A 24,086-nucleotide genomic window follows, 5' to 3' on the forward strand; every position below is an offset into this window, starting at 1 on the left:
AACTGAATTCCATATTATACTCCTCTGGAAGACAAGGATTTTATAGTCAAATTGGATTTCTCCTCAGGGGTATGTAACTTTTAAAACCTCAGCTCTTGCATCAGTCAGGAAATTAATATGAACATAAAGCAATCCTGCCAGCTCCCATAGTTTTGTCACTATAAGTACACAAAGTTGGTATAAACAACCACATTTTGGGAGGGTGCGTGTGGAATCTATAAGGTCTCGGTCTCTCTCTCTCTCTCTCCCCCCCCCCCCCAATTCTCAAAGTAATCGTTTACCAAAGATTTATTACTTTGGTAATATTTACTATATGCCGTATGCTGCTGGGGAACTAGTTGTCTCCAGCAAGGAAAGGGTTTAGATGGGGAGAAAACTAGCTGAGGAATCCATTATTCAGAATGTTTGTTACTTCCAGCCATGGCCCTGTGTTTAAGAATGAGTTGGCTGAAGGGGAAATTGCTGGGTGGTGGTGATTAAGTAGGTCATACGGTTCAAAATGGTTCAATGGATCAATTTGAAACTTGGCAGTATAGAAGAGGTAAGTTTGAGGATGCCAGATTTCAAGCAGAAAGGATGACAAAATTGGTTATTTTAAGATATTAAGTTATTTACATGGTTTACATTGAGGGAAAGTAATTTCTGTCTGCCCGAGCCCCACTCTCCCCCAGTGTCAATTCTAAATCATGTAAAGAACTCAAGTTGGAGTAAAACCAAGAAAACATTTGGGCAACTTGATGATATGTTTTAAAGGTAAAGGTACCCCTGCCCATACGGGCCAGTCTTGCCAGACTCTAGGGTTGTGCGCTCATCTCACTCAAGAGGCCAGGGGCCAGCGCTATCCGCAGACACTTCCGGGTCACGTGGCCAGCGTGACAAGCTGCATCTGGCGAGCCAGCGCAGCACACGGAAACGCCGTTTACCTTCCCGCTGGTGAGCGGTCCCTATTTATCTACTTGCACCCGGGGGTGCTTTCGAACTGTTTTAGAATATATTAAAAACAAAAACCTGTAACTGGAAATACTATCGTGGGGAAAGCATCACGTTGATATTCTGTTTGTCAGACCTCTTATTGCTTGTGTGTGGTCTTTGATTTATTTTTGCATCCTTCACCTCCATCACAAAAGGGCACAAATATCCACATAACAACGTATATGCAAGTTTCATGCAAATTTGTGTGTTTTGTGAATGCAGCAGAAATCCCAATTCACATAGGCACACAACATCCTGATGGCACTCCTGTTCAAAAGTATATTGTAAAGTTGTTGCAAGGGCTTCATTTCATATGGAAGGAAACCATCTGTTTCTTGTAAAACTAAACCGGTGGTGCAATTGCAGTGGAGTAAAGAGCAAAGACATTGAATATGTGCATTTGCCAAAGTGATTTTGGAAGCTGGGTATGTTTCGCCTGGAAAAGACCAGATTGAAAAGAGATACAATAGCCATATTGAAATATCTTAAGGGCTGTCACATGGATGAAGGAGCAAGCTTGTTTTCTCCTGCTCTGGAGGGTAGGACTCAAACCAATGGCTTCAAATTACAAGAAAGGAGATTCCAACTAAATACTAGGAAAAACAAGAGCTGCTTGACAGAGTAACGGTCTCCCTCAGGAAGTTGTGGACTCTCCTTCCTTGGTGGTTTGTTTTGAAGCAGAGGTTGGATGGCCAACTGTCATGGAAGCTTTAGCCTAGTCAGGCTTCCTCAACCTTGGGCCTCCAGGTGTTTTGAGACTACAGTTCCCATCATTCCTGGCCACTGGTCCTGCTAGCTAGGGATCATGGGAGTTGTAGGCCAAAAACATCTGGAGGCCCAAGGTTGAGGAAGCCTGGCCTAGATGCTTGCATTGTGGGGGATTGGACTAGATGACACTTGGGTATCTTCCAGCTCTAAGATTCTATAATTCTGTTAGGATCCCTTTTATAAAATATAGAATTTTAATGGCACTTGTAGGTATTCCCAGGCGTGCGAGAACAGAATCCCTGTGCTAGGAAACTGAACCCTGCAACATTCCTCAGCTGAAAATAGGGACTTTTCTCACTCAGCGCAACTCACCCAACTGATAAGCGTCGGCTCATCCTGAGCTTGGCAGCAGCAGCAGCAGCAGCACTAACAGGGGAAATAGGGACATTTTGGGATCAATTCAGAGGCCAGGATGGCTTTCGTAATTCCAGGACTGGCCCTGGAAAATCAGGACAAAAGATTCCAGACCTTTGGGTAATATAGGAGTGGATCTTCAATACATGTTCAGGCATTATGTCTTTACAGTACATGAGCCACACTACTAAAAATGGTGAATTGGTACCAATTGGTGCTGGATAAAGTTAAATGTATGTGGTTTTTTGTTTTTGTTTTTTGCAAGATTTATACCTCAGTAGTTGGAAGATAGGTGGTAATCTTGCAGTTTTCACTGTCTTACATATTTTCAGTGATGCTAAAGTTGGTGCCCAGTTCCTTATGCGACAAAGAGCCAAACTAATAGCCTCAATAGTTTATTTGATCCTACACCAGAAAATGTGAATTATAATACCCCATATCGTACCTTGCAATCACCTCTCCCCTTCAAGATGCATTATTGTTTGCTGGGATAAAGATTGTTGTTGAGCACTTCAGTGCTTGATGACCTCAGCCTGCTGCTATGAATTAGAGAACTGTAGCTTTGCACCCCAAAAGAAGCACCAGGCCACCCCCAAACGATACTTCCACAGCACCAGGGGATTGTTTCCTATGACATTGCATAGAGTTTTATCTCACCCACTGCTTCCTTTTTCTGCAAGGCATAGTCATTGCCCAAGTCAGCCCAAGATATTTTGGCACCTAAGGCGAACCACAAACACCCAGGTGGCATTGGAGGGTACTGCTGAGGAGGAGGCAGATCTGGCCTCCAAGGAGTGCGCCACAGCAATCAGTGTTACTGCAGCAGTGGCAGCAGGCAATGGATTCCTTGGAGGCCAGATCTGCTGCCCCTGTGATCCTGCAGCCTGAGGCAGTTGCCTCACTTTGCCTCATGGGTGGGCCGACTCTGGTCACTGCCCTCTATGACAGTAATGGCCACAGCTGCCACAAATGTTCAAGGGAAGTAAGCATGGCGTCACTTCCCAAAGACAGCCCTACATAGTGTGCATGTTTGCAAGGGAGCCCTGCAAGTGGAGAAACATCTGGCATGGGGGATTTGAAGCTGAGGAGCAGTGCAGTTCCCTGCAATTCCCTGTTCAAAATCACATTCTCCAGTAGCCAGTTTTCTTGGCCAATGTATCTTGTCACAGCATTGTTGCACACTTGAGTGATCCTGTGCCACCGAAAGGTCAGTTCCCCTTACTCTCAGTTGCCACATGCTATGTTCGTAACATGCCCCTCATTCATTTCCACCGTGTAAATGCAAATAGGACCAAGAATGTTTATTGTACTACTGCATTATAGGACTGAGAAAGTTGATTGCATTCTACCTAATATGGAAATTTTCATTTACTTCTAATAGGGCTCCCTCATTAACTATTCTTCTAAAATGTCAACCTGGCAGCCTTTCAAGTGGGAAATTGATTTCTTTTGTTTTCTGTTTTTTAAAATAGCAAAAGGCTGATCTTCAGGTTGGGCTATTTATCTGGAAGATGCTCCAGAGGTGAAAACTAAACTGTCACATTTATCTCACAGTTTCAGCAATACTGTACTCAGTTATTGCTACAGTCACTTCCCTGGGCGTATATGTCTGAGAGTTAAAAACAAAAAACCGGAAAAGAGAATGAGAATATACACATTCCCTTTAGCACAGCTTTTGAAGGGAATCTGCATAAAATGTTTCCTCTAATTTCCCTTTCCATGCCTAAATAAAAAACACTATTTTTGTGTATAACACTCAGTCACTTGAAGTCACCCTAATATAGATAAGCACATTTATCCTTGCCCTTATAATAGAACCTGTTATTAAATTGATGGCAGCAGATGGCCGTATTGTTGCAACGTGAAGATGTTCCCATATGCTGTTATGATAAAATGGTGGTTTGTTGTTGTATCTCCACAAGCCATAATTCTTGCAGGGCTTATGGAAGAGTGGCAGTAGTGTATTTCTCAAGCCTAGTGAGAACCTTCTTTGTACCAAGACAGACTATTCCAGCCGAGTTTTGTCTGCAGTGATGGGCAGGTGTCAGACTTGTAGGATCTACTTTGTTTTCTTCCCTAGAACCTTGAGGATCTATGCCCCACAAATGACCCAGAGATGCATTTTAAATAAAAGCACACAATCTACTCATGTAAAAACATGCTGAATTCTGGACCATCCGTGGGCCGGATTGAGAAGGCGATTGGGCCGCATCCGGGTCCCCAGGCCTTAGGTTGCCTACCCCTGGTTTAAGCCTTTAAAGGTTGAAAGCAGCACTTTGCATTGGGCCCATTTTGTAAGCATGGTTTCAGCATAATTTTTGAAGATGCTCTTTTATTAAGCTTATTTGTGATACTTCTTCTTTTTTCCGATATAAATAAGCTTGCTTCTTACTCTTCTGTTAACTACAGTGGTACCTCTGGTTACGAACTTAATTCGTTCCAGAGGTCCGTTCTTAACCTGAAACCGTTCTTAACCTGAGCTACCACTTTAGCTAATGGGGTCTCCCGCTGCCACTGCACAATTTCTGTTCTCATCCTGAGGTAAAGTTCTTAACCTGAGGTACTACTTCTGGGTTAGCGGAGTCTGTAACCTGAAGTGTCTGTAACACAAGGTGTTTGTAACCCGAGGTACAACTGCATAAAGATTTTTCTAGCATCCATCTCCATGTATTTTGTATGAAAAGGAAGCTACCAAATGTGACAATGTAACCTACATTCTTTTTCTTACCTTCTGAATTTTTGCATTATTGTTTTCACTGACTGCTTTCTATGAACAAATGAACGAACAACTGATGTGAGTTGTCATGACATGATGTGCCTGGGGCACTTTGATCAGTCGTAATTTTGTAGACCAGCCGTGACCTTCCTACCCTGTTGTCATCTTCTTCTCTTTACAGAAATGATGTTCGATGCCACAGTGGCACATGCACCCGGGGCTATTACTTAGAGGCTGCCATAAGCATTGCTAATTACAGTGATTACTTTGGCCACAATCCAGCCAAAGTTAAGCACTTTTAAGTCCCATTGATTTCAAATCAAAACTAAGTGCCAACATTTAAATCAATGAGTTTGAATGTGATGTTTTCACACACAAAGTAACACCCGGAAGTGTCTAATCGAATCTGTCTGAGGTTACATGAAGGCAAGCAAATTACTCTTATAAATAAAAAAAATTCCTTCCAGTAGCACCTTAAAGACCAACTAAGTCAGTTCTTGGTATGAGCTTTCGTGTGCATGCACACTTCTTCAGATACTTCTTCAGGTATCCGGGTGCAAGTAGATAAATAGGGACCGCTTACCAGCGGGAAGGTAAACGGCGTTTCCGTGTGCGGCTCTGGCTCGCCAGAGCAGCGATGTCACGCTGGCCACGTGACCCGGAAGTGTCTCCGGACAGCGCTGGCCCCTGGCCTCTTGAGTGAGATGGGCGCACAACCCCAGAGTCTGTCAAGACTGGCCAGTACGGGCAGGGGTACCTTTACCTTTACCTTATACTGTATATACTATACGGTGTTTCCGTGCGCTGCTCTGGTTTCACCAGAAACGGCTTAGTCTTGCTGGCCACATGACCCGGAAGCTGTGCACCGGCTCCCTCGGCCTGTAAAGCGAGATGAGCGCCACAACCCCAGAGTCGGCCACGACTGGACCTAATGGTCAGGGGTCCCTTTACCTTATACTGCTCATTAGACTTTGGCTGTGTGGCTTTGTTTGAGACAGAAATATGTTACTATGTGGGGAAATGATTTTTTTCTCTTTTGTCTAGAACTTTTAAAAATTCCTAATCAGTAAAGAAGCTGTACTTTGCTGCTTTTAAACATATGTATAGGAGCGTGAACAGTGGGAGATCAGATAAAACCAACAATAATGCCATGTTACTTTTTTAAAAAAAATCATTTTGGGTGTATTCCGGAAGCACCCATTGCCTCATTCATTTCTGACATCTCTATGTACAAAAGTACATTACATCCACATCGTTCCCCAGCTTGTTCTACCAAGCTTGTAACTCTTATCAAAAAGAGACATGAGATTCATCTGGCATGACTTGTTTGGGGAACTATAAAATAAGTAATTGCTTCCTCCTAACATTTTCTTGTCCCAGTTGCTTGCATTCTTCTAAAATGCAGACCTCACAATGGATTCTTTGTTCTGGTTCCAGTCAGCTCCCCCTCCCCATAAGGCATGTCTGGTCCTTGAATTGTGCATTGTGCAAGGGAGGGGGCCCTTGATTTGCGATGTCCATGGTGAGGGGATGCGGAGGCCAGTCCCATTTGGTGGAGCAGGTGTGGATGGCGGCTCTTTGCTTTGTTCTCTTCTGCCCCCTTCCTTCTCACAGCTGGGTTTCCTACTCCCACACCCACTAATGGTATGAGGCAAACAGACAAAACTTTTAGTCATTTTGGCATAGATCAGGCATGTCCAACAGGTAGTTCATGATCTACTGGTACATCGCATGGTGTTCCTGGTAGATCCTGGTTGACCGCTGGCTCCTCAGCGATCTCCTTACAAAAAAGCAAAAAAAAAAAACAAAAAAAACAAAAAAAAAAAAAAACCCCACCAACTTTGGCTTTCTAAAAAAAAGCTCCACAACTTTGAGTAGATCACTGCCAGTTTTTTTATACTGTGAGTAGATCGCAGTCTATCGGGAGTTTGACGCCTGGTATAGATGAATACTGTTCACATGGAATCATACCTGCAGCATCTTATCCAAGGAGGCACACAAAATTAATATGCACACAGTGTGAATTTTCCAGTAGCCAAAAACTAGAAGGTATAAATTCTGTTGCATTATGTTTTATGGTTTTTTATATTAAGACATTTCTACATACCACCTGCTACACAGAACATATGCTGACAGAGTACAAAAATAAGCTCATAATTTGGTAACGCTCCCAAATTAACAGCAGTTGCAAGATATTTCTTTCACGTAGTTATTGAAAACCACCGCAGAGTACTTCTGGAATGTGAAATTGCATAATAGTATGGGATAGAGGCTAGAACAATACAGAGGGAAATTTAATGCTGCCATCTCCAGGTAGCACATAGAATAGCATATGTCAACTGAGATCAATTTACCTAAATTCATGTTTTTAATGAGTAATGGAGTGAACAGACTCCTCCGTACGATTATATACACGGGTGCACTGCCATGTAGAGAGACTAGTGTACACTGGATGTGTATGCAGGAAGTCAACAGCCATTTCTGTGATCACAATGGCTGAAGTGAGTGTGGCAGGGATGAGGGCTGCATGTACAGACTCATCCCACCTCCGATTTGCCTGCTGCTTTCCCCTGGGGAAATCCATGGTTTAATGCTGAATCAGAACAAATGGCAACCAGGTTTGTCTCAGATTGCTGTTTGTTCCGATTTAGCACTAAAGAACAGGTTTTCCAGGGGAAAGCGATAGGGCAAAGACAAAATCATTTGGCACAAGACAAGCGGAAGTGTGAATGAACCCTGACTCACCCTAGACTTTCTCCATGTACCTGTTACCCACTTACACAATCACATGGAGAAATCTGAAAGAAAAAACTGGCTACTAATATATGAAGAGCAGAATGCCACTGTATATTGGTACATTTCTTATCCCAGAAACCTGGTTAGCAGGAGGAGAATTTTATATTATTACAAATCTGACAAGTTACTCCTCTTTCTGTTGTATTACAAATGTCCTTGGCGGTTTGTTGTATAGGTGCAAGCAAGGTTGGAATGTTTTTGGTGTGTCAAAAGGTTGTGGACAGGAATCTCTAAACATTATGGATTTCCTTCTTCATGTTTTGATATGCCGCATTTTCATTTCATGCACATTTCTTTTGGTGGGACATGGACATTTCATTGGAAAGAGATGTAAAGCATCAAAGAACTTCTCTGGCTTTGCCGCCAGACTACAGACTGTCAATGAGGCTCTGGAAATTTATCTGTGATTGGTTTTTCCAGGAGCAGTGGCCCACATGTCAGAATAGTTAGGAGTTGCTTGGTTGCAGGGGTGCCAACTTGAATAATAGGCCCAGGTAAGCCCCGCCCTGCATAATCAATCACATGATGTGGCACACACACACTATTTGAATGGCAATGCCCATCAACTTTTTTTGGGGGGGGTGGCCCCTCAAATATTTTTTTGCGGTGGGCTAAAGACTACTCAGCCCCTAGGAGTTGGCTCCTGTGCTTGGTTGCCAGTTCCACTTTTGTATAGCTTCTAAATGTACAGGTGAGTCTTTTAAAAGAGGCCCCGTGGAACATGTATACTCTGTATCCACAGAGCCTCTTTTAAAGGACTCACCCTGTAGCATAGCTTCTTCTTTGCGGGGCTCAGTCCACTCCCACATGGAGTAGAGCACTGGAATGCATGCAGTCTGAATACTACCAGGCAGTGCTTATAGTCTTTCTATTTAAGCCTGTGTTGAGCAGACATGGGGTATAATTTAATTTCTGCATGATTTGCTTGTTAATTGAGCATTCTGCTTTCATTATATTTCCCTCCTAAACTGTTGTTACTAGGCTGCAACTCTTGGGAATTGGTGGGATAGAAAATGAACTCAGTGAATAATTACAGTGGAATCTTGGTTCTTGAATGGCCTAGTTGACGAACAAATTGGCTCCCAAACGCCAAAAACCCAGAAGTAAGAGTTCTGGTTTTCGAATGTTTTTTCGAAGCTGAATGTCCGATGTGGCTTATGCTTGAGTGCAGGAAACTCCTGCAGCCAATCAGAAGCCGCGCCTTGGTTTTCAAACGTTTTGGAAGTCAAATGGACTTCCAGAACAGATTACGATTGAGAACCAAGGTACCACTGTAATTGTCTTCTAGAGTGAGCCCAGTTTACTCTGTTCTTTGCTGCTTCTGGAAATCTTTTCTCCCACTATCAGAGGCTGATGGAAGCACACAAACTGAGGATCCCTCTGTGCAGCACATCAATTTGGAACAGAACACCACAGTTGTGTTGTTATGAATCGTGTTGGATCATGTGTAATTTGCACAGTGTTTTACAATCTTAAACTTTAGAGATAATGCAATATTCTAATTTTACAAATAATGAAAGGAAATTGAGAAATGGCAAATTGCCCGATAGTGAGCTAGTTATGGTAATTCATATTAGGATTCCACCCCCTCCCAAGTTGATCTCCTATTTAAGTCCAAAATCAATTTTAGTCTTTTCCTCTTAATATTGTAGTTCAGGCTCAAGGTAAGCCCTGAAAATGAACACTAGGTATTTTCATAGTATCCATTGCAGGTATCCTGAAGTTGTAGCACTAGCCGACTCTGGTCTGATTTCATTGTTGCTCTTATTGCTGCAGCATGAATGGCAGCAAAACGCTTCTTTGCCATGCTCTTGGCCCCTTGCTGTATGTAGCGCTTAACATTCATAACATCTGACCGAAAAGGCATGATGTTGAATGTACGAACGCATTTAACATGCCTGATTTTTTCTTATAACAATAACAGCTCTCTCTTTCTGCGGCCTCAAGAGGAATTGGAACCTCAGCTTTGTGATAATGGAGTTAACTCTTACCTCCCTCTGCAGTCCTGCCAAAAACCCTTCCTCCAGTAGCTTCTATTAGCTCAGGGGCAGCAAGGTTTACCTCGCCTGGGCTGGTTCACTCCAGCAAAGATCCCTCCGTGGGCTGCATTGCGTGTGCACACACCCACAATTTCCGGTGTCTGCGTCTGCGCAGATGCAATTTCTAGCGCCACAGAAGCGAGTCCCCATGCCATGCAGGTTTAGTGCAGCACGTGGGGACTTGCCAAGCGGGTGGCTTGGTTTGGGGGCTGCTCGTGGGTTGGTTAAACGACCCCCATGGGCTGCTTGTGGCCCATGGGCCTTAGGTTGCCTACTCCTGTATTAGCTCCAGGAGGCAAGCATGTTGGGACTGTTGCGTGTGTGAAATGGTTAACCTGTCCCCCCTCTCTGTGTGCTGCAGTCCCAATCCTGATTGAATGTCCCTGCAGCTTGCTATTGCTAAAATAAACAACAGCTGCTGTGTGCATTTGCATGCTTACATCACATCTGTTTGGACCCACAGTCCACATGCCAGAGAACCACTTGGGGCATCTCTAAGCTCATGCATTCAGCCATAGGGGTTGCAGCCCTGGCTCCCTCCCCTCAAACAAGTATGGTTATTTTGCTACGTATGTTGCCTGCAGCTCCGCAAACCTGCAGGGGTTTTTCAGCAGCAGCCACACCGCACAATAATGTGATAATCTGACCTTTGGCTCTATGAGGAGGGGGGGAGTCTTCAGTGGTTTTGCTTACACACAGAATGTATCTTGAACTAATTTGTTCACCTCACTGTGTTTCACTGTGTTATTTCATAATCCATGGTACAACAGCCTTTCAGTCTCCTCTGAAATGTCACTTGTGGACAGTGAGTGACGCTGTTACTCTTGAGTTGAAAACAGCTAATTCTGGATCTGCAGTTAGTGGATACAGTCTAGTTCCAAGCAAAATCTGGAGTGGATCGTCATTTGGGTTGTGTGCAAACTGGCAGGTGAGGAGGAGCAGGCTGGCTGAGCTGCCAAGCCCCAGCCCTGCTGGCAGGTCACCTTTTACAGCACTCTATGGGTTTGAGGATGAAGGCTAGACATAAGGGGCCTCCCCTGCTTCAGGGCCCCCCAGGACATTGCTGCTTGGCTGTTAGCACATGAAAATTATAAATGCCTGAATAGGTCTGCCAGTGAGAACCGTGAAAGGTACTGCAGTGTGCCTCCAACAGGATGCCTGCATGAGACAATTCCTCTTACAGAATTCAGTTAGTTTCTTTATGCAGTTTGCAGCGAATTGTGATCTAGACAAATAATTGACTGCTGACTCTCACCACCGCTAGAGATTTACCATGTACATGTTGACATTTTTAAGATTATGAGCACATGGGCAAAGAATTGTCATTTTAAAATGTATTGTATCGCTCAGTAAGGAAAATACTGGCTTTAGAAGCAGCTTTGCAGCATTAATGGTAGTATTTGGAAGATTAGTTGTTTCCAACATTTTATTATCCCCTCCTCCTTCCAGCTGCAGTCCTTGTCCCCCGTATTTTGCTGCCTCCTTCCAAACATCTTGTGCCAGTTGCGATATGATCACTGATAAAGCACGAGGATAATTCTGGTTCTAGACTGCAACCCCACTAGGGAATAAGCACCGTAGAACAAAATGGAACTTTCTTTTGTGTTAACATTTATACAATTGTGCTATAAAAGTCCCTTCTCGTCTTCAGGGGATCCTGGGAATTGTAGTTCTATGGAGAAGTAGCATAGGGGATCCTAAATACAGAATTCCTACATCATCATCCTACAAATCCTAGGTTGTTGTTTTTAGGAAAAGCCGAAGGGAGTTGAAGTGGCATAAAACCAATGGTTATAATTGTAGTTTATATGACGTGTCCTAAAGGGATTAGCATTAAATGGCTGATATAGTTCCTCTTTTGGTTTCTGGACCAGTTGGAAGGAAGGTTGAGCTGAATCAGCTCAGTACATCTGTACCTATTTTCTGCTCCTACATTTCTTTGGCTTTTAATAAGATTAAAAAGATTCCTGTAGGTAGTACAAGAGTCTGGCTAATCTGCTGTTCTTTTCTTTTGTAGATAATTCTTGTAAGTTCTTCCCATAATGACCTGGATCAGAGTCTTTTTATTAGCACAGATGAAGGAGCAACTTTTCAAAAGCAGCCTATTAATTTCTTTGTGGAAACCCTGATTTTTCATCCAAAGCAGGAGGATAAAGTGCTTGCCTACACCAAGGAGGGGCAGGTAAGAAGGGTCAAGCGGTATTTTGACATTTATACCAAAATAAGTTCTAACCACTTTAGAGGAATAGTATTCAGATAAGGTTGACATTATTTAGCAATGGAAAATTATTATTCAGGTCATTCAGTGTAGGCTGTACCCTACACACATCCATATCATACTAATCTTCAGCAGTTAGTGTTTCACAGCTGAATAACTGAACAGAGTCCATTGAACAGCATTGGGTTTGAGATGACACCAGCCACTAAGGAAGTGATATTAGGTATATGAAAGTCAAGACGATGAATGTACATGTGTGAACCATTCTGTTATGCTATGATTATTTATATGAATCTGAATGTTGCTTCCTGTTTGGTCATGTTTTGTTGATATTTAAACAAATTGAAATGAACTAAGGGATGGCAGCCAGTAATTTGATCACCTGAACAGCTCGCTCGCATATTACTTCCAGCCTTGAAAATTCATTTGCCTGTGCTTATTGTACTTTGTAAGAAGGATTAAATAAAAACTGTACTAACATGTTCTGCTTTTATTATATTTCAAGCTTTATGCATCCCTTGACTTGGGGACAAAATGGACACTCCTGCAGGATCACGTGTCAAAAGACCATATATTTTGGTAAGAAACATAATGTTGGTCTCCAGAAATTAGAGTTAAGGCAGATCTTTTGTTGGTTTGTTAGTGTGGTTTGATGAAAATTATCCTTGGATGAAGGAATACACTACTCCAGGGCCTGGGAATCCTTGGCCCTCCATACTATTGGACTCCAGCTCCCATTAGCCCCAGCCAGCATGGCCAGTGTTCAAGGATTCAGGGAACTGGCAGTCCAGCAACTTCTGGAAAGCTAATACAATTGAGTGACCTGTGGTTTCTGTAGACATGGTAGAACAAATAGATACAACTAGTTCTGCTTCTTCAGTGGCCCACTCTTCAATGGTGTCACCCTCATCCATTGATTTGGTAGCAGCAGGTGAGCTCTGATTTAGACAAAGAGCACGCATATTCCAAATGCTTTCCAATTCATTGCAACAAAGCAGAAAATTTTGCGCCTGCAAATCTGAGCCCTGTGTCAAAGGTAACTGAGAAACTTCCTCAGCTCCACTAAACACTAGATAATAGATAATATACTTATATTTTATATACCGTACTTTTCTCTCTATAACACGCAGATTTTTTCTCCTAAAAAGTAAGGGGAAATGTCTGTGCGTGTTATTGAGCGAATGTGTGGTCCCTGGAGCCGACTGGCCCGAGCGCAGGGGCAAAAATCAGGCAAAAATCCAATCGCGTGCGTCAGGGAGGAGGGAGCTTTGTGAGAGAGGAAGCTGTTGCTTTCCTGCATTCTGCCTCAGGGTCTTACTGCCCACCCTCTTCTGTTTCGGTTGCTGTTTGCACAAACGGAACAAAGAGCAGGCAAATCCCCTCCCCTCCAGGCAACCCCTCCCCTCCAGGCAAGCAGAGGGGAAAGGAAAGGATCGCATCCTTCCTTGTAATTCCTCTCCGTGCTCCGGTGCTGCTGCGTCCAGGGAAGCATTTTAGGGACTCGCAGGCAGCTGGAAAACATGCAGGTGGTAGAGAGGGGGGGGCTGGCTTGGGTGGCTGGGTGGGGGAAAACTTTTGTCTTCCTTTCTTCCCTCCCGTTAAATCCCTCTCCTGCATTCTTAGCCAGCTGCTTCTCTGCACACCCCTCTCGTTCTCCTTGTCCCTTCTGTGTTTTTCCTTCCCTCCCCACTTAAAACGTGGTTACAAAGCACGGATCCACATGGATCCTCAGGATCTTTGCATTGGGTCATCCCAAATTCACCATCAGATCACATAGCACTACTTTTAAGTTTTATGTGACAAAACCCAATCAAACTACCATTCTTGTAAGGAGGATTCATATAGCAAATTAATTTATGAAAAATGAATGTGGGAAGTATAGAACACACAAAAACATATATCAGGGCACAGGTCACTTGGGGAAAATAATATTGTGTGCAAAGTTGGAGGTGACCACTACTGGCTTTGTTAAAAAATAAATAAGTGAGACTTCTATCACATGTGCCCTAAGGCAAAAAGCTTTTGGTATATGGCAGAAGTGGGGATGCTCAGGCCCAAGAACCCTCTTGACTTCTCTGTTTGGCCCTTGAGACTCTCCCCCTGCCCCGTCACGGGCCCTTCTTTCCACCCTGAGTGGTTTTGCCTGGCTGGAACGAACTCTGATGATGCTTCTTGCTTGTCCGGATGTAGGATGGAGAGCAGTGTACTGGTGTGTGTAGAAACCAACTGGTTTCCACTTCTGCCTCAACTGATGACGACGGATCTTTCCAGTCCTCCAGGGCTGAAGAGAGGCTTGGACAAAAAGGAGGAGGGTAAGGACGCCATAAAGGCCCCTGAACCTCCTCAGTAGGAATTGGGGAGACTAAGATGCCTGCAGGTGCCTGTGGCGCCCAGGTTTCTCCCTGCGGGGGCAGGCAGGGGGAAGTGCTGGGTGAGAGCTTCTCCATTGTCTGCCTCAGTGCGTGGTAGAGCTCGTCTTCGAGTTTTGGCTAACTTGAATAGAAGTTTAAAAGGCGCTCTCTGGGCAACATATTGAAGGGATGCCACAAGCAAATCAGCTGCCGGCTCAGAGGATTGGGACTATGAAGGTATTTATTTGAAATTTCAATGACTTGAAAGGACAACTCCTGCTGTTAACTGGAATTAGAGGCAGTGGGGCAGATTTTTTGATGTTTTACTTGGAAATTGCCAAGGCTTTATTTTACTGCCTCCCCCAACAAAATGAGGATTAAAAAGTGAGGAAAGTGCTTGGAATGTGAAAGCAAAGCAAATAACAATGGCATATAATTTCTCCATTAGAGAAATGGAGGAAAAGAGATTGCCTGAGTTGTGCTTGGTGACTTTGAGACTGGCCGAATTTGCAGTGGATCATCTTGACAAAAGACCTCAGAACAAAATTTGAATTTATGTTGGAAAGACTGGAACTGATCACTATGATCAAGGAATAGCCATGAGGAATTAAAGTAAATAGTAAGTCGGCCTGAATAAGTGAATATATTGGTGTAGTGGTTCATTTGGAACTGTAAGGGGCAAGATACATTTGCCCTCAGACAAAAAGGTGGCGGCCAAGTCTTTTATGGTTGGAATTCTCCAGGAAATATGGTAATATGGCACATCTCCTTCCTAACACAAAGGGTTGGTGGTAAAAGCTTTATCTCCAAAGGAATGTAACTAATGGCCTTGAAAGGTTGGAGCAAATACTGAACATTAAAAGGAAAGAATCTGGTTTAAGGATGAGTCTTCATTGGAAGGATCTGTGCAGAGATTGGAAGAAAATGAAACTACATGCAAGTTGGAAAGACGAAAGATTTAAACTACTATAACCTCACTTGTTGTTATTTGATATAGTTTTGTTTTATTTTTATGCAGGAGTTGGTAAAGGTACAGCTGAGGGATGAAGAATTTGCTTAAAAAATGGATGTTAATTGGTGATAAATTTGTAAAATAAGCAGCATGTAAAAGGGATGAATTGGAATACACTATATGTGAAAGAGTGGGGAACCAGTTTTGAAAAAACTGTATTAAATTTATTTTAATTTGGTTTTGATGTGTTATAAATTTGAATAGGAATAAAAATTAATTTGCAGAAAAAACCCTAGCTGACTACATTTGTTGCTCCACCCATTTTTGCTTCCATATGGGTCTCAGAAGGTTGTTGAGAAGGGAGTGTGGCCCTGGGCCCGAAAATGGCCCCCCACCCCTTATCAGGGCTGTCAGGCAGGCAGGATCATCGACAGGGCTGGTGCCTCCAGCCAGTCCCTGACACCCCTAGTGTATGATCACTGAGGTAGAGTAACTACTCTTGCAAATCCAAATGTCTATTAGCTCATTATGTAAAGTTCAATATATGTTAAATGTGAGAGAACAACAACAAAACCCGCTGCTGAAATAGAACTCATTAGAAAACTTGGTGATAAATAGTAATTGGCAAGCTTGAAATTATTAGCTGTGAGGATATATCATCATCATCATCATACCCACCACTCTGGGTGGCTTATAGCATATATAAAAACACAATAAAACATCAAACACTGAAAACCTCCCAATACAGGGCTGCCTTCAGATGTCTTCTAAAAGTTGTGTAGTTTGTGTAGTTTTTTTATCTCCTTGACATCTGAAGGGAGAACATTCCACAGGGAGGACACCACTACTGAGAAGGCCCTCTGCCTGGTTCCCTGTAACTTCTCTTCTCACAGTGAGGGAACCTGCAGAAGACTGAGGAGGACCTCAGTTGACCGGGCTGAGCGTGGGGGATGGAGACAGTCCTTCAGGTATACTGGGCTGAGGCCATTTAGGGCTTTAAAGGTCAGCACCAACACTTCGAATTGTGCTCGGAAATGTACTGGGACCAGTGAAGATCCTTTAGGACCAATGTTATGTGGTCCTGGCAGCCACTCCCAGTCACCAGTCTAGCTGCCGCATTCTGGATTAATTGCAGTTTCCGGGTCACCTTCAAAGGTAGCCCCACGTAGAGCACATTGTAGTAGTCCAAGCAGGAGATAACCAGAGCATGCACCACTCTGGCCAGACAGTCCACGGGCAGGTAGGGTCTCAGCCTGCGTACCAGATGGAGCTGGTAGACAGCTGCCCTGGACACAGAATTGACCTGTGTCTCCATGGACAGCTGTGAGTCCAAAATGACTCCAAGGCTGCAGACCTGGCCTTTCAGGGTCACAGTTACCTGTTCAGGACCAGGGAGTCCCCCACACCCAACCACCCCCTTTCCCCCCAAAACAGCATTTATGTCTTGTCAGGATTGAACCTCAGGCTGTTAGCCACCATCAATCCTTCAACTGCCTCCAGACACTCACACAGGACATTCACTGCCTTCTGATTTAAAAGAGAGGTAGAGCTGGGTGTCATCCAAGTACTGCTGAACACCCAGCCCAAACCCCCTGATTATCTCTTTCAGCAACTTCACATAGATGTTGAAGAGCATCAGGGAGAAGACAGAGTCCTGAGGCACCCCACAAGTGAGAGCCCTGGGGTCTGAACACTCATCCCCCAACAACAATTTCTGGACACGGCCCAGGAGGAAGGAGCAGAACCATCTTCCATAGATGGTCCAGAAGGATACCATGGTCAATAGTATCAAAAGCCACTAGGAGATCCAGCAGAACCACGAAACAGCTTCCCCCTCTGTCCCTAACCCACCAGAGATCATTGACCAGTGTGACCAAGACAGTTTCAGTCCCATGATGAGGTCTGAATCCTGATTGGAAGGGATCCAAATGGTTCGCATGCTCCAGGCGTGCCTGGAGTTGTTCACCTGCTCAATTACCTTGCCCAAGAATGGAAGATTTGAGACTGGGCGATAGGTGGCCATATTGGCCGGGTCCAAAGATTTTTTTTAAGAAGCAGTTTAATGCCTCTTTCAGCAGGTCTGGGAAGGCTCCCTCACAGAGGGAAACATTCACCAGCCCGCAGAGCCCATCACTCAGTCCTTCCCGGCTCACTTTTATGAGCCAGGATGGGCAAGGATCAAGGAGACAGGTGGTTGGTTTCACTTGTCCAAGCAGCCTGTCCACATCCTTGGAGGTAACAGATTGGAATTGAATTCTACATCTTTTTAAAGATATATTAAAATATTTGTTGTTGTAGTAAATTGTATTATTTTACCACTTTGGTGTTTGCTGCCTTGGTAGGGTAGGGGTAGCATTGTAATAATTAAATGATAAAACCAACCGTGATACTCAAAATGTTGAAGTATCAGGAAGCACTGATTGGTTGGAAGCCTGTGGCTACCTACATTAAGTGGCAATAAAGAATTATAGGAATAGAGTTTGATTTCATGATTCTATGAAAATATTAATGATATATATCTGAAAGAAAATTAGGCTTCAAATGATTAACTTTTTTTGAAATGTAGTCTTTTAAATTACTCCACCTTTGTATTGACTTTGTATGTTCTTTGATGTACAGCTTTCAGTCTTTAATATTATTCAAAACATTGTACATCTGTTTAGCTTTCTATTCTGCTTATACCTCATTTGCCTTTGTTCTTCTGTGTTCTTTATAGAGATAAATAATTAAAATAAAAGTAAAGAAAATGCACAGTGTGGAATGCAGGACAGAAATGTCATAAGCAAGCCTATTTAGTAAAAAAAACCCAGAGCCCATAAATTAAACATACACTGTTGTGAAGATCAAGTTATTTTCTTTCTCTTCAAGTTACTCAAAGTGCCAGAAGACATTAGCCTTTCATGCTAATTAGAGCAGACTGCTTATTCGGTACACTTTTTTTATATATAAAAATAATCCCCAATAGAGCAGTATGTAGCAGCAGCAACAACAACATCTATTGAGCTAGTTGTTTTATTGTACTTATGAATAATGCTGTTTTGACTGGATGATCGAGCGGTGGTTTACTTGTCAATCAACACTGCGAATAATAAATCTTGACTCGGTTTATGTGTTTGGGTAAGCTCAACGTTAGCTTGGTGCAGAAGGACAAATGGGAGAAAATTCTCTAGGGCCATCTGTGATGCTAGTGAGGGTTTTAGGTTGTTATTCAAAGGATGACATTTCTGAAATCTCTTGGATCAGATACATAAGAGTGAATGCCCCGTGGGAGTGGGGTAATTAGAAAATAATAATTACACAGATATGACAGATTCTGTCTGGTTAGAAAGCTTCATTTGTGCAGCATGAGTTTAGAAGAGTTTACAAGACCTAAATCTGCACAAGAACTGAATTTGCTCGCATTGCTAGGAATCAAGTGTTGACTAGAGGCAGGAAAAAGTTGGCCAGAATCTCTTAAGGGTTGTTTTGGGTATAATACAGCCTTGGTGGCTAAATGTGGGTTTTGGAGGTAACCCAATTATCCAACAAAGCCTGCTGCATGAAATGGGAACAAATGGTCCCACCACAAAAGTGGTATTTTAGATTTTTCTTGACACATTATTCTCTGTGTTAGGAGTTAGTGCTGAATCATAGAGTTGCAAATTTAACACCCTTAATTTCCTCAAGACTTTAGGGAGGATTGTATGTACACCTATTAATTTGATATGCTGTTGAGTTTGTTTGTTTCTTTATTAAAATTAGTTAACTTCCCATTAGAAATACCCACAATGGTATGCAAGAGTGAAAAATTAGGTATACAAAGAAATAAGAAAAGGGACAACCTATGAACACCCAGACAGGAATAACAAAAGCAGAGCATCATAACTAAATGCAGGCTCACCATGTTCAAATAAGAACTCAAAAAATTGTAGAATAGAAACAATTGGTTTGTTTCCAATGCTGCCATTCTGCTCATGCACCAGTGCTCCCCCCTACTCTTCTTTCCCCCATAACGCCCTCAAAATCTGCTCCATATGTTTTGCGAGGGAGGGGGAGCAGAGGAGAGAAAGGGCGAGTCCTGTTGTAGAACTGAAATGCTTCTCATGAAGCACTGGATGCAACCTGCTGCCTGGCCGGCTTCTCTAGGAAAACCTCCTTGCTGCAGATCTACCCTGACAAAGAGAGCAGAAGCTTCCCAGACAATTCTCCATAAGGTGGACTGAGCCAAGGGCATTAAGAGCTTTAGACATCGCATTCAGCACATTGATTTGAACTTTGTAATGGTTACATTTTCTGAAAATAATCAGACATGACTATTAGAAATTAGAAATTTATTTCCTGCTTTTGTTATTTTGAAAACAAATACAAATACTTTTTAGAAAAGGAAGGATTATGTAGAAAGGGAAGGATAAGTGTCATGAAGGGAAGGCCACACAGAGGCTGCATCAACAAGCTTTATTTCAGAGCCTATTTCTTTTCTGCTGTGGTTCAGCTTCCACTAACACCTACGTTGTTTGTCTTGCTATCTGCTATGATTGAAACCAACAGTTAATTATGTCATACTGAAGGGATGACTGCCCTGAACTGCCTGTGTATTATATGGGAATGCATATTTTTGCATGTGTGCACTATGGGAATGTATGTGTTGCTTGCATGTAACCTACAATGGAGTTTTAGGGATATTCTGGACTCCTAGTTTTGTGTTTTTTACCTTTTACATTTTTTGATATACAGTGGTACCTTGGGTTACATACGCTTCAGGTTACATATGCTTCAGGTTACACACTCTGCTAACCCAGAAATAGTGTTTCAGGTTAAGAACTTTGCTTCAGGATAAGAACAGAAATCGGGCTCCGGCGGCGCGGCAGCAGCAGGAGGCCTCATTAGCTAAAGTGGTGCTTCAGGTTAAGAACAGTTTCAGGTTAAGAACAAACCTCCGGAACAAATTAAGTACTTAACCTGAGGTACCACTGTATTATACTTAAAAATCAGGAGGCAGAAAAAATGATGTCTTGCTTGATGTTGTGAGCAGTTCCATATAAATCCTTCTGTTTACCTGCTGCCCTGAGCTCCTTGGGGAGGGAGGGCAGGGCATAAATATAAGTAAGTAAGTACCCAAGGTCTGTAGCTGTCCTGCGATAAGTTTTGGTTTCATTGTGCTCCCAGGGCAGTTGATGGAGTTGATGAAGACCCTAATTTGGTTCACATGGAAGTCCAAGATCCCAGAGGAGGTAGGCATTGGGGAGGTGATCCCCATTTCCTGCTTTGTTTTATTTAGAAACACACTTTTCATATATCATAAATTTGTTTTACTTATATGTATTCAGCAGGACTATTTTATCTCTGTTGCCTTGCTACTGCAATGGCTGGATGACCTGTCATTGTGAACCTGCGTTGATGGTTGTGGCTTTTCAGATGAGATAAGTCAAATCCTTGGCTGCAGACCTACTATCTCACATGGCAAATATATATAGTATGAGGCACAGAGTTCACAGTGCAGGCTTTCTTTGTACACAATTACAGGTGAGGATACGCAAATGAGAATTAGGCTGATGGAGGTTTCCACCAAGCAGTCCAGCCCAGCAAAGCTGAGCTCCATTAAGTATACCAACGTTGCCAGGCACCCAAGAGGTGTGCAAGACCTCTGTGTTAGGAATGTTTCTACATTACTGTAATGTAGAACTATAGGATGGATTTGAAGTTCACCATACTCTGCTTCATTGAAAGGGCTATAAAGATGGTGATCTGTTCTTGCTTTTAATAATGAACATGTAATCCTAATTTTGAGTGAATGCTGAGCTAAGGTCAAGTTCATGTGCTGAAATAATATGTGGATAGGGTCCTTCTTGGGCTATTTGGAGACCTGAGAAAGAGTTGCTTCCTTCTACCAGTGCTTAGAACAACGAGTTCAAGCAGAATATGCTTCAGGAGCTGACTGTCCCCTCACCCATTGCTCCAAGAAAGGAAGAGTGGCCTTCCACTGCTGCTACTCAGTACCAACCACCTCCAGAAGATGTAGGCCATACTACACATAATGCTAATCCAGGCTCAATACTACAACTGGGGAGGTAATTTTAACCTTTCTGGAGCTGCTGTGATCAGCAAAAATCCCCTGGCCACCAGGCTGCTATTTGCATTGTAAGATTCCCACCCTATGCAAATGGCAGCCATGGGTGTGTGTGGTTTCTCTAGTCTGCACAGCAGGGAAAGGGCTTAAGTCTACTGACCCTTTTAGTCCTGAGGACACACTTCTCCTTGCATTTGTAAAAAAAATCCACCCAGCTTAAAGTTATGTGATTCAGTGTCATGGGTAGTTTGCCTCACAACTGGCAAACTGCTTTAAAAGGAGAAAGGCAGCTGTCAAAGAAGTCAGGCACAGGGCAGCAAAGCAGTTCTAATGGGCTCCCATCCACCCCCCAGAATCCCTGACTTCTGAAGGAGGACCCCCACCCACATTTATATATCACTAGCTACTGGGTGATAGATTTGTTGGGCAAACCTTTTGTGGCATGTGCATTTTCACAATAGGTCAACTTAAACTGCTTCAGGAAAAGAATGTTAGTAGTTTAAAATGGTGCATCTGTTATTTATTTGCATGGTACCCAAATGTTTCCTGCCCTCTCTAGGCTTTCGCTACATGGCTTGTCAAATTCAGAACTGTTCAGATAAAACACCGAGAGCCCTCTTCATTGATAGCATTGACAAAAACTCATTGACAGTGCAGGATGACTACATATTCCTTCAGGTAATGCCACTCATGGAAGGTAAGTTACAAAAGTTTTAATGCAACCCTTAGCATATTTGCTCCCATAGCGTGGGGCTTACTGGCCATAAAGTTTCGGTTTGTACGTGACATAAGGACCATCAGAACCAAAACAGAAATTTATTACAAGGAACATCTTTTAAATGGCCACATAACCCATTATGTTTCTTTGAAGATCTATGACAGGCAAAAGTGCTAATACATCAACATGCAGCTTCTTTTGCCCCTTTTATAAGGTCTTCAGTCAAGGGTCACTTGCAGTTGATGAGAGGTCCCTGTATTGCCTGTTGCGCCGCCCTCCAAAATAAGGCTTTTTCAGGTTAGGGACAAGGTAACAAAGGGTTATGAGAGTAGCAGTTTGAGTCAGGCCAAGCTGGGATGGGGTTTGAACCAAGTTGACCTGGTGTCAGGGTTGGTTCAGATGCAGGTCAGCGCTCAAGATGCAGAGACAAGCAGAAGTGTTAGCTCTTTATTCAAGAAAACAGCATACCAGGCAGCAATGCCCACAAACAAGATTGGCCCCCATGAAACAGTTGCCAGGACTGTTGCCTTCTACTTCTCACTAAGTCTCCCCACCAGCTCATGTCTCCCAAACAGCCTTAACCTATGTCAGGGAGGGGCCACCTGTGCTCGTTATTATGCAAACGCAAAGCTCTCCTTGACCTTGGAGATGGGGGGGGGGGGAGCTTACTACAGTAGGAAAGAAAAGCTCTGTGGATGTGACTGCAGCCTCTGGCCCCTCCTCCTCTGCTCCGTGTCCTGAGTCTGCATTGCTTTCTTTGCTCTCACTCAAGCCTGTTGCTTCTGCAGCCTCCAACCCTTCTGCTCAGCTTCATCCTCTGACTTGTCCTCAGTGTCTCACCACCACCCTCTGGGCTCTAAGCCTTCCTTCTCAGAGCCCTAGTGGGCCTCCCTAGTGGACTCCCCAGCTGGTGCCTCCCACCACGCCTTTTCATCCAGCTAGTCCCTGATATTTGAGGCCTCCTTCAAGTGGAGCAATTCACATTTCAAGTCCCCACTTTTGAAAAGTCACTGCCTCTCTACTCAGCAGGTCAAATTTCATATGGAAAGGAGAATTTGTCTTCAGAGAGTGAGAGTCTCTTTTGAGGCCGCCAAGTGAATTCATGGTGGAATCAGGATTTGAACTGAGAGCTTCTTGATTTGTACCTCTACACTATACCCAGCATTATGTTGAGATGCTATATAGTGTCATTGAAATTTCTAGTTTTAATAATCAGTAATGAGCTTTGTTTCTTTAATAGTTAGAAACTGATGATACCCACTATAAAACGGTACCAACCTTTTCTCTTTCACAGACATCATCAGTAAATCAAACAAACTATTATGTGTCTCACCTTCGGAATGAATTTGTACAGATGAAATTGCCAAAGTATGCATTACCTAAGGTAATTATCCACAAAATTCCTGTCCCTTTTCTTAGCCCAAAGTAAACTTGTTCTGTGCTTTGCTAGATTTCCCCACTAATTATTCTGTGCAAATGTTTAAATACAAGTAGCTAGCTCCCTGGTTGCATGCGTTCGGCACATGTGCGATCATTGACATGTGCTTTGTTTTCATCTCTGGAAGGGGGCAGAATGGGGCAGGGTGGGCTTGTACACACACCCTTCTAAAAATTGTCCATTTTAGAGCCAGTTACCTGTCAAATCTCTGGCCAGCCTCATTAAGATTCTCTTTTACTGAGCTGCCTGGTTGGACGCTACAACAGAGTGAAAACACTCTGTATATGTGGACAACCACAGGTGGAGGACATCTCACACTATTTACTATACTGCCCACCACACACTGGACCCCTTAGGCAATTTCTCACACTACAACCCGTACAGGAAAGATGTCTCTCCCCGGCAAAGAAGATCCTATGACTTCTTAGCAATGTAAACATTTCAATCACTCACAAAGTAGCCATTTTTGCTCTGGCGGCCAAAAAGATCAGAAAGACGACCCTGGACAAAATAGCATTGAACTGTAAGGGAAACACAGAGATCTAAATAGACACTATTATTTGTGGTGCAGCATCCCTTTACATATATTTATTTTTTATTCAGATTTGTCATGGCCAATGGCTAGTACAAAAGTTATTTACTTACACACCCCATCAAAGCACTCGGTGTGTCAGAACACAACCACCACACAAACAGGGAGTTGCTTGTTGTTTACTTG

At 43.2% G+C, this 24,086-nt stretch overlaps 1 protein-coding gene across 1 annotated transcript in view; it reads left to right on the plus strand.

The window, feature by feature from the left end:
- SORCS2 (sortilin related VPS10 domain containing receptor 2) overlaps positions 1 to 24,086 on the plus strand; it is a 127,895-nt gene that overhangs the window by 46,995 nt on the left and 56,814 nt on the right. Inside the window, exons 4-8 of the mRNA XM_083748570.1 lie at positions 11,663 to 11,827; positions 12,369 to 12,442; positions 20,312 to 20,376; positions 21,772 to 21,890; positions 23,225 to 23,314. Of these exons, the coding sequence (XP_083604696.1) occupies positions 11,663 to 11,827; positions 12,369 to 12,442; positions 20,312 to 20,376; positions 21,772 to 21,890; positions 23,225 to 23,314 (513 nt within the window). The remainder of the gene's footprint in view (positions 1 to 11,662; positions 11,828 to 12,368; positions 12,443 to 20,311; positions 20,377 to 21,771; positions 21,891 to 23,224; positions 23,315 to 24,086) is intronic.

The sequence above is a fragment of the Podarcis gaigeae genome (genome assembly GCF_964106915.1).
Source record: "Podarcis gaigeae genome assembly, chromosome: 7".
In the NCBI taxonomy this organism is placed as follows: Eukaryota; Metazoa; Chordata; class Lepidosauria; order Squamata; family Lacertidae; genus Podarcis; species Podarcis gaigeae.